General features: G+C 26.4%; 2 protein-coding genes across 3 annotated transcripts; one reads left to right on the top strand and one right to left on the bottom strand.

Annotated features, from left to right (window-relative positions):
• Positions 1 to 554: 554 nt before the first annotated feature.
• Bm541 (Uncharacterized protein) lies at positions 555 to 1,753 on the top strand (the record flags this gene model as incomplete). 2 transcript variants are annotated; one of them, XM_043075825.1, is made up of 3 exons in its annotated part: positions 555 to 557; positions 1,211 to 1,308; positions 1,615 to 1,753. In XM_043075825.1, 3 exons carry the CDS (start codon positions 555 to 557, stop codon positions 1,751 to 1,753), a joined length of 240 nt encoding a protein of 79 aa, XP_042931759.1. The 2 variants fall into 2 exon arrangements, with proteins under 2 accessions (XP_042931759.1, XP_042931760.1); XM_043075826.1 differs by lacking the exon at positions 555 to 557 and having other exon boundaries at positions 1,233 to 1,308; positions 1,615 to 1,652.
• Positions 1,754 to 7,751: 5,998 nt separating this feature from the next.
• Positions 7,752 to 10,893, bottom strand: Bm3367 (Mechanosensory protein 2, putative; the record flags this gene model as incomplete). Its single annotated transcript, XM_043075827.1, has 8 exons — positions 7,752 to 7,827; positions 8,118 to 8,236; positions 8,505 to 8,639; positions 9,035 to 9,238; positions 9,606 to 9,688; positions 9,791 to 9,863; positions 10,146 to 10,249; positions 10,815 to 10,893. 8 exons carry the CDS (start codon positions 10,891 to 10,893, stop codon positions 7,752 to 7,754), a joined length of 873 nt encoding a protein of 290 aa, XP_042931761.1.
• Between the last annotated feature and the right edge of the window lie 323 nt (positions 10,894 to 11,216).

The following is an 11,216-nucleotide window of genomic DNA, read 5'->3' on the forward strand; positions in this document are numbered from 1 at the left end:
AATTTTAGGAAATTATTTATCAAGAGTAATCAGTTATCAGTGTTATTAATGGCTACTATATAAATAATACCGTGCTAAATAATATTTTGCCAAAAATTAATCTAAATTTCAATATGTAAATAAAATATTATTACCATAAAACAAAAAATAAAAACAAGAAATGAAAATTTTGCTAGCAAAATGATCATACTAAATGATATATGATTAAATATTTTTAGTATTTAAATTATACAATTTAAATTTCATCCATAAAATTTGAATCAATTTCTGAGTTATGACTCAGCATGAAGAGTATTGTAGAAGATGTCACGAGTTCAATAATGTTTTATTGATTTTATGTCTAACTAAAGATTTTGAAATCAATTATTGAAAACCGGCTGACAAGTCATGAAGAGAAACAGGAAAAAGAAAGAGAGAGGAAGAATGAGAGAGGGAGGGACAGAGAAAGAGGAGAGACAAATTTTGTCACATACAGCTTTCATCTTTTTGTAATATTGGTAATAGCTTTTTACCGCTATTATTATTATTGTTCAAGCTTCATTATCTAATTAACAATGGTAAATTTTGTTTTTATTTTTGCATTTTTTTTTAAGAATTAGAAATTTAATTAAATTTCTATAATTTATTGTTGTGCAGTTTCACACATTTTCTTATAATTTTTCACTTCTGATTCAATTTATTACAATTACAATTAGTTGGTAAAGTTGTTTTTCATGTAAATAAAAAAAAAACCGATAAATAAAACTTTCTGTACTAATAGCTTCATAAGTATGTATGGCATCATTTCATCACTTTTGCTTTTTAATTAATTTATTAAGTATCAATTTTTTTCCTAACTTAGAAGTAAAAATAAAAAAATAAATAAAATGTAAATAAATAAGTTATGGAGAAACGATATACTTTATTCCATAATTTCTATTTTTAATCTATTTACTCAAAAAAAAAAAGAAAAAGTTATTACAATTCACCTCACAACTTTTATGTGTGCTTTAAAGTCATTTCATTAGTTTGTTGATTTTTTTTTTTTTTTTTTTGAAATTTAAATCTGAATTTAAAATGTTACTCTAATTCTATTGAAATTTTGGGACAGCAATAATAAAAGAGGCGATTTAGAGTAAAATTAAAAATTTTTAACACTTACTATGTGCATATATATTCAATGTATTACCAGATTTGCAGTGCATTATTTAATTTAATCAATTTTTTGTAGCAAACTTTTCACGGTCAACCTTATGGACCCTATCCGGCAGGTCAGTGTTATCCGTGTTCGCCAGCCCCAGGCTATTATTGTCCACAGCCATGTTATCAGTAAATTTTGTTTCATTTATAACAGTGTAAAATATTGTTGATCTTAACATAAGGATTAAAATGTTTATTTATTTTTTCAAAAAATAAAAATTCTGATTAGTCATTAAATTTGAATAATTTATCATTAATCCATGTAAAAAATAAAAATTGCTTATGCACTTTTTTTTACTAGAAATTCAGAAGAAAAATTTAATTATAATAAAAATCGAACAAATGGTGCCTATTTAATGAAAATGATATAACTAATAAACAATATCAAGAGTTTTGAATTTTCACTCATAATGATTTTATTTTCATATATTTTAGTGAAAGACCAAGATATCCCGGATGTTCCGGTTGGTTAATGGCATTAATTGCGTTATGTTGTGGATGTTTTATTGGAGAGCATTTTGATACAGATTGTTGCTGTTGTTTTATTCCATGTCCACCGTGTCATAGATATTAAAAATGATGGAAATGAATCTTTTGATATTGAAAATTATCCGAACAAATGCTTGTGAATATGTCCATTTCTTTTTTTACTTCATTATATATATATATATTTAATTTAATTATAATTAAGTATTGCCTCAGTTAATTTCGGTTTTCTTTTTTACACTTTTTTTTAAGCAATTTTCCTATTATTTGGCATATTGTTAATGTTAGTTTTAGCTATATCAAGCAATATTATTTAATATCAAATATATTGATAATTGCTTGATGACTTCACGGCTTCTAACGATAATAATTATAGTGCTGTTAATTTGATGATAAAGGTGATGACGATGAAGAAGGATGATAACAATCAATTTAATGATGATAAAAGAACATACACGAAATATTAATCTGCTGGATGGAAGATTATGATAATTAGGTTCTCCGCTCTGTCAGTGATATTGTAGTTGATGATGCATGATAAAAGAAATTGCTAAATCTTTCATATTTCTGAAATCTTTTATGAGTTGTATTCCTCCCTTGTTCAATAATATACATGGAATCCTCTACAATTTCCGAAATTGTTTCCGGAATATGCCTTACCTGGCTATTTTCTTTAAAATGTTGTTAATTGCTTTCTCCTGGACACTGAATCATTTGCCTTGAACCATACTGCAAGCTTTTTCTTTTTTTGTTTAAATTAAAATTAATAAATTTTTAGCATAAAATGATATGAAACTCTTTGGAATAGCTCGTATTTGTTCAACAAATTTTAATCGACTGAATTAAACACCATTATCGGATTACAAAGTGATTAATTTGAAAAATAATCTGGAAGTGACTATTAAACTTATTAGATAAAACTAAAAAATCAAAATCGATGAACACAACATATAATTTTTGATCGTAAATAGAAAAACCGAAGTCAGTTCAAACATATCCTTTTAGTACATTCTTTTAAATTTTAGAAGAGAGATAAAGACAGAGATCGGGAGAATCAAATTCTTTTAGAAGCTTTAATATGTCCTTGCAACAATACTTTTTACAAAGCAAGAATAAACATTAAACATGTCTTTGCTTTAGTTACCAGTTACAAGCCAATTACAAACCACTTACAAACCAATTACAAACCACTTACAAACCAATTACAAACCGCTCACAAACCACTTACAAACCAATTACAAACCGCCCACAAACCACTTACAAACCAATTACAAACCAATTCCAAACCAATTACAAACCGCTCACAAACCAATTACAAACCGCTCACAAACCAATTACAAACCGCTCACAAACCACTTACAAACCAATTACAAACCACTTACAAACCAGTTACAAACCACTTACAAACCACTTACAAACCAATTACAAACCACTTACAAACCAATTACAAACCAATTACAAACCACTTACAAACCAATTACAAACCACTTACAAACCAATTACAAACCACCTACAAACCAATTACAAACCAATTACAAACCAATTACAAACCAATTACAAACCAATTACAAACCACTTACAAACCAATTCCAAACCAATTACAAACCAATTAGAAACCAATTACAAACCAATTACAAACCACTTACAAACCAATTACAAACAAACCACTTACAAACCAATTACAAACCACTTACAAACCAATTACAAACCGCTCACAAACCAATTACAAACCAATTACAAACCAATTACAAACCACTTACAAACCAATTCCAAACCAATTACAAACCACTTACAAACCAATTCCAAACCAATTACAAACCAATTAGAAACCAATTACAAACCGCCCACAAACCACTTACAAACCAATTACAAACCACTTACAAACCAATTACAAACCACTTACAAACCACTTACAAACCAATTACAAACCACTTACAAACCAATTCCGAACCAATTACAAACCACTTACAAACCAGTTACAAACCGATTACAAACCACTCACAAATGAATTATAAACCACTCACAAATGAATTACAAACCACTTAAAAATCAATTGCAAACCACTCACAAACCAATTATAAACCACCTACAAACCATTTACACACCACTTATAAACCGCCTAAAACCTGTTTTATTTCATGTAATTGAAAATAAAAACAAAAGTTTTTTGTGCTAATTACATTTCAGGATATTAGCGAACTATTCAAACTATACAAAATGGACAAATGCGTTAAAAAGGAAGTTGAAAAAGTAGAAAAAAACTGCAACCCAAAACAATTTTCGTTAATTTTTTTTGGATAAAGTTTTGGCTAGACATTTCTGGAAAATATTTGCATTGCACTGAGAATGACTCAATAAATAATGCTTTCGCTTTCTCTATTGTGATAAATTCACTGCAGCCAGGTTGATGGATAGATCATTTACTACATTATGCTTCAACAGAAAAAAGTCGATAGAACAGAGTTAAATAATACATAAAATTTGCTAAATTGATGGGTTAAATAAACGATATTCACAAAAGATTGTTTTAAATTACAATTAAAGGCAAGCGAAGAGAACACATAGTTGGATATTCATATAAAACATATTTTGTCATTTCTTCGCTATTTATTGTTTTTAATTTTTGAAGACTAAGAATTGTGCAGATTTATAGCGCGGATCAAGTAGTTGAAGTAATGACATGTTCATAGATCGCAAAACGATAACTTCTGACTCAGCATTTCATAGTAATATTGACTGTTTTTTTTTTGAACAGCTTCATTAATATTTGAAATTTATTTTTTTTTTATACACTGCTTTATTTATAAAAAGTGTTTTTTAGATTTTAGATGAGAAATACTAATTTAAAATGCCAATAAACTGATTAAATAATGGGACAATCACATTATTTTACCAATTTCACTAGAGCAAAAAAATGAGCAAGAATGCTATATCAGTAAGGATACAGCAATTCAAAAACAAACCTAAAGATCCGCATGAATTGTAAATTATCCTTTGAATCTATAGAATCAGCAGTTTTTGCTTAACTGATATCCTTTGCAGCTTAGCAACTAGTAAATCGATTTGCATGTAACTAGGTCAACAGCTTTTTGTTAGACCAATTACAGGTCAACCTCATATTGTAAATTATATTTGTTTACGCATATTGCTTCCTGATACTTATTGAAGGGGCATTGTGTATTTTTTACCAAGAACCACAGCAGTTAAATTTCAATTCTTTTTATCAACTTATTGTACTATTGTTTCTATTTATAAAGGAATTATTATATTCCTCTGTTACCCCACTTATTTTTTTATCTACATCCAACAAATCTCTCTGCAATCAAAATATTAATTAAAATTTCAAATTTTCCACGACATTTTTGTGCTGGGATGATTATCCAGCAATGCTGGAAAAATATTGGAATTGCTAAAATCTTATAGAATTTGTTTAAGGATAGTAATTGACAAGTACCGAACAAATTATATGAACTACCACAAATAACAACATGTACTCGTTGTGTATTTTTAAGATGAAATTTCAGTTTAGCTTAGCTGTACTACTAATACAGTGATTAAATTTTTGCAATTAAATTTTTTGGAGTGCAATTAAATTTTGAAAAAACAAGACGAAACTAAAATGTGTACATATTTGTGCTAATTCATATAACATCTAAAAATTAGCGTTGACCAGGTTTTTGGATAAATTATATTCAATGGCCTGATCAATTTCCCAAAATGCATTATCTGTCAAAAATATATTAACCTTGTTGCTAATAAGCCTTATTATTTTTGAAATATAATATTGTAACATATGGTCCAATAGACTACTACCATTTTTTACAGAATTATTAGTAAATCTCGACTCTATATTATTAGGTTTTATTTCATCTGTAGTCTTGCAAAACTTGCAATATCAGTTTCAATAATTCTCGTTATCTTGATATCTGTATTAAAAAAGTTTATATTTAGTTTATATTTATTGTATTCATACAGATTTAGATTTCAGAAAGAGTTAGGAGTAATTATAAAATCAACACTGTTAACAGTGCAGAGAGTGGATTCTTTTATTATGATACGCATGATATCAATTACTTTAACACACTTGACAAATGTTTTATCAAAGCAATTAATTTACCTGATATTAATCTTTTTAAATTGATTATCAACTGATTAGATATGCACTGCACTTTTTTTTTATACTTTGTAAAGGATAACAGTTTCTATCATTCCTTTTCTTGTCTTCTAACAAACTCAAAACAATTTTTTTTTTTGTTTTTTTGATGTACAAGATGATTATTCAGAACAATGAGAAATTGATTGGTACAAAAAGTACTTTGTTGATTTGTTGCTTCTCGTGGAGTTTTAGATATTTACTCTTTGAATAATCATTTTGTATATCAAAAAAGAAACAAAAAAACGATTAAAAAAAAAAAAATGTTATTTTGGGTTTGTTAGAAGAGAAGGAAAGAACCGATAATATTCGATTTAATTAGAGTTATCCGGAAGTTTATATGAAGGAAATATAAAACAGAAATATCTTTTATTATCACAACAAATAACATTTCGTTTTTGTTTATTTCAAAATAATTCTTGCTATTATATGAATGTAAACAAGTCTGACTGACATGAAATGCATTTTCATACTATTAAAATATTCGTTCACTCAAAACTTATTCCGCCTAAGTGTAAACTGAGCTAGCATTAATTAAATTTTCAGAACAATAAGCGTAACGACCTCCTATTAATATACTTAGTTTAGGATGAACACGCCGCACTTTAAGGTTCAAAATAAATACAAGTTACTATCGAATGAAAGATATCTATTGTTGATTAATTCAAACGATGAATTCAAAAGTTTGTCAAAATGATATTTTAACAGTTCATTGTTACGAAAGTAAGTATTCATTGCATCGATTAAAATTTAGATACATTCTTTCACTAAAGACAAAACTCTCATTTTGTGGTAAGATAATTAGGAATTAAGTGAAGTACAAAAAAAATTTCTATTTTCTTTATAGTATTACTTTAGCATAGCTCTCATTATATCTGCTTATCATTACATTTATCACTACATATGAATGCAATGACAAAGAATATTATCAGTTCGGTAATGCTTGAAATTGGATGAAAGTGCGATTGCACAATGATAGGTATTGTAGATCAGGCATCACTCAGGGATTATATGGATTAACACAAATAGAAATATCACTGTTTGTTCTGTTCATATTGCCAGTCTTCGTTAAAACATTTATCAGTGATAAGATGTGATATGGATTTGACATATCCGTGACACTGAAAAGTGGATCTTCTGATTTATAGATAGTTATTTATGAATGTATGTATGTAAGCATGTGTATACGTTTGTAACTTACGTGTATCCACGTATGCTTATGCGTATGTATATGTGTATATATAATTTACGTCTTCCAGTGATACGAATTATCCTCTCATTAATTAATAATGAAGCGGCAGTTGCACACGAGGACACAGTTAACAATTGCACTGCTTTTCAATTACGACATCTGCGCAGATCTATTTTCTCCTTCTCAAAATCATTTTCTAAAAGTGAAATCAATTTATTTTTTTCTGCAAAAAAAATTGTACATTTTCATCAATCCTTTTATTTCAAAATTAATTTCTCCAAAATCTTATTTTAAAACTAAAACAGCTAATACTAGAAGAAGCACTTTTTTATTGTTCACTTTTTATCAAACCATATATTATTATCAGAGTTAACAGATTCAAATCACATACTATCATGGTTTATGCAATGATAGAAAAAAGATATTAATGTTAAAACATACTCTTGAATGAGGCAATAACATGTTAAATTCGATTTTTGACTAATTATTATGTCATACAAATTCTTTTTTTTTACAAAATATATTATATATTGCTGAACTTTGTTAATATAATACAAAAATTAATTAACCATCAATCATTCAATGATCACAAAGTAAGTATTATTTAGAAGAAATGAAGAAGAAAATAGAGAAAAAATGTTGATCAGTAATGTTTACATAATAAAAATGAAAGTAATAATAATAACAATAGTTAATAATAATGACAATAATAATAATAATAATAAATAGTAAATAATACACTTATGAATGATGTGGTATAAATAATTGAAGAAGTTCTATTGGAAATGGGAATATTACTGTTGAATTTTTCTCGGCACTGCAAAATATAGTTTTAAATGAGAGGAAAATGAAAGAAATAAAATAAACAATAATTAATGTGTTTATGCAAAAATTACATAAACATAAATCATTTTATATACTAAATAATTGCTAAATGTGCATAATATAACTGCTTGTATCATACTAAATATATCATACATCATAAATATATCATACATCATTTTAAAATGAAGTTTTAAAACTTGGAAAATTTGAAAAGATTAAACAACTCTTTGATTGATTTATTATATTAAGAAATTTTAAATAACTTGAAGTTAAAAATTAAACCTGATAGAATTGAGAGTTTGAAGATAACGTAATTGAATTGCACATGGTGATTCAGCAATCATATTTGCAGCTTCATTAAGAGATTCTGAAGCTTTCTTCTCACCTTCCGCTGCTATCACCTTCAAAAACAGTAATCAAACTAAGTAAGTTATATGATTATTTTTGATATTTTGCATTACTAAATATTGAATTTGATTATCGAATTACTGGTATTGCAGTATAATTAATTAAGTTGGATGAATAGAAATGCATTGAAATGAATTACGATAAACTCATGTTAAGGTGAGATCAAGTAATTAAGTACTCTCAAATTCAGAACTAATGATTTGTGTACTATTCAGATATTTTTAGATAATTTTAATTTAACTATTATTTCTGTTTGCATACCTTAGCACGTGCTTCACGTGCAGCTTCAGCTTCAGCGGCCATAACACGTTGTAATTGCACAGGTAGACGAACATCTTTCACTTCAACCCGTTCCACTCGAACACCCCATGGACCGGTTGCCTCATCCAAAGTATTCTGGAAAATATGATCAATATTTTAATTAATTTCACTTTATTGAAAAAATTTTTTTTCCTCAATTTATAATTTATAAATATTATTTCCACGAACATTTTGTTTTAAACATTTTGCTGAAATATCTTTCATGAAAAAATCCAATTAAAAGATATAACATCGAAGTGCAAAAAATGAAAATAACTAAGTTAACAAAAATTAAAACCAACTCAATTATCAACAATCAAACTTATCGATTAAATTAAACAAATCACTATTTTATTCTTAAAATTCATTTTTCTTTTTTTAGTGCAAAAAAATTATATTTTATTTCAAATTTTCAACTTTTAGCATTCAATTGATAGAAGTAAAAATGATTTTTTTTTTTATTTTCATATTTAAATGAATGAATAACTTACTTGCATTTGCATAGAAATAGCTTCTCGATCGCTGAGCATTTCAGCTAAAGTTTTTGTACCAAGTATATTCCTAAGTGTTGTTTGTGCTAATAATTTAGTGGAACGACCAGCATCCTCAACATTTGTTACGGATACAGTGGCATTCGAAATACGGAAATATATGACTGCATCTACAGCTACTGTCACCGAATCGCGTGACAAAATCTAAATTTTATTGTTATTTTATAAGATGAATTCTTGAACAGGAAAAATTAAGCAAGTAAAAAAAAAAAAAAATTTCTTTAATTTGAAAAAAATGAAAAAATTGTTGAAATTTCAACATTTTTGATAAATGATTATAAAAAGGAATTCAATTAAAAGATACGTAATGCTATTAAGAAAAGATATGCTTTGTTTGATGAAAAATTTAATCTAACATTTTAATGCTATCAATAAATTATTACATTGTTATGCTAGCGACTCAATTAAACATAATTAAAAACATACAAATCTTTTTGAGTTATGAATTAAATGAAAGAAAAAAGGAAGTAAATTATTATAATAAAATTAAAATAAATAAGTAAAAAAATACCTCCTGTGGTGGTACATCAAATGATACAACACGTAAATCCACTTTCCTGTAGGAATCAATGCATGGCAAAATAAAAAATAAGCCTATAAGAAGCATATATAAATATTATAAAATATTTCCGAGTGCAAATATAAATTTAAAAAAATAAAAATTTTTCTAAAAAAAAAAAAAAATAATAATAATACCAGGTCCTCGAGCTTTACCAGTCATTAATCTTCCCAAACGAAATATCACTGCTCGTTCATATTCTTGTACAACCTGAAATAATTTCACTGAAAATATTACTTATTATGCTAATCATACATATAAAAAAATTCATAAATGATAAAATGATAAATTAGAGAAAAAACCGATCAAAATTTTGAATTTTTTTCAAAAATTATTTTTTATCTCTCGTTACATTCCTCTTTCGCTATGTCTCTTTTTATCTTCTACTTTTGACCTTGTTGTCATCTACTTTTTCTTTTTAAAATTATTTTTAAAATTCATGAAAAAAATTTTTTAATTGTAAGAAATCAGTAATTAATCTAAATTTGAAACCTTAATACAAGCGCAAGCTGAAAATGGTAGCGTTAAAAAGACGACAATATATGCCACAATTATAAGTATCCAACCACAAATGCCAAGTTCGAGTTTGATAGTAGCTGGAATCATTTACAAATATTTTGAATTAAAATTGTTTATAATGGAAAAAACAAAGTAAAAAAATAGTAAACAATGACCTTTAAACTAATAAATGTTGAAAAAAAATTGTTAAAAATTTATGAAATTTTGAATTTGCAAAAAAAAAAAAAAGCTGAATTGATAAAATATAATAGTGGAAAGACAAAATTTTAAATTATGATAAGTTGCAAAAATAAAATGAAACAATTAAATTCAATTTGCTTCTTATTGCTTTTTATGTAAAATAACGAATGAATAAAATGAATGAGAAATTAATAAGCAAATACAGTAAGAAATGATAAGAAATGCAGATAAGGAAATTTATTTAAAAAAAAAAAAGAAATAAGGCAATTATTGAATTAATTAATAAGCACTAATCATATAAACAAATTAATCATATAAGTAAACATTAATGAAAGTCTTCAATTTCAAAACATCAAAATATATCCGTTAAATTATTTATTCAGTTCAAATATTCTAAAATGAATAATTAATTAGGAAGTTGGAAGAATGTGATAACTTGATAACTTAAATGTGATAACTTACGTTCGAACGAAAATGATAAGCGCTTTGGTCGTGGAGTATTTGCGGCACGATGCCTAAGGGACATATTATGTTGAAGCATTTTAATTTTTCTTTTGAAGTTTTCAGAAGATGAAATAAAATACAATGTTGCGTGAATTTCACATATTTCTTAATCCTTTTATCATCATTTTACTTCCGTAAAATTTGAACGGATCAGGAAATATGCATCAGAAAATGTAGTCGTTTTGATCTGTGTCTATAAATAATTTAATCAATCAAATGATAATGAAATTAGCACTATATTGAGAAGCGGAAATTATTGTTACACAAATATTTACAATTATTCAATAATTTTTTTTTTTAATCAATAAAACAATTATAAATTACATTTTTACGTCATTGTTCAGATTTTTGCTTTAGTTA

This window comes from Brugia malayi (assembly GCF_000002995.4).
Source record: "Brugia malayi strain FR3 genome assembly, contig: Bm_v4_ChrX_scaffold_001, whole genome shotgun sequence".
In the NCBI taxonomy this organism is placed as follows: Eukaryota; Metazoa; Nematoda; class Chromadorea; order Rhabditida; family Onchocercidae; genus Brugia; species Brugia malayi.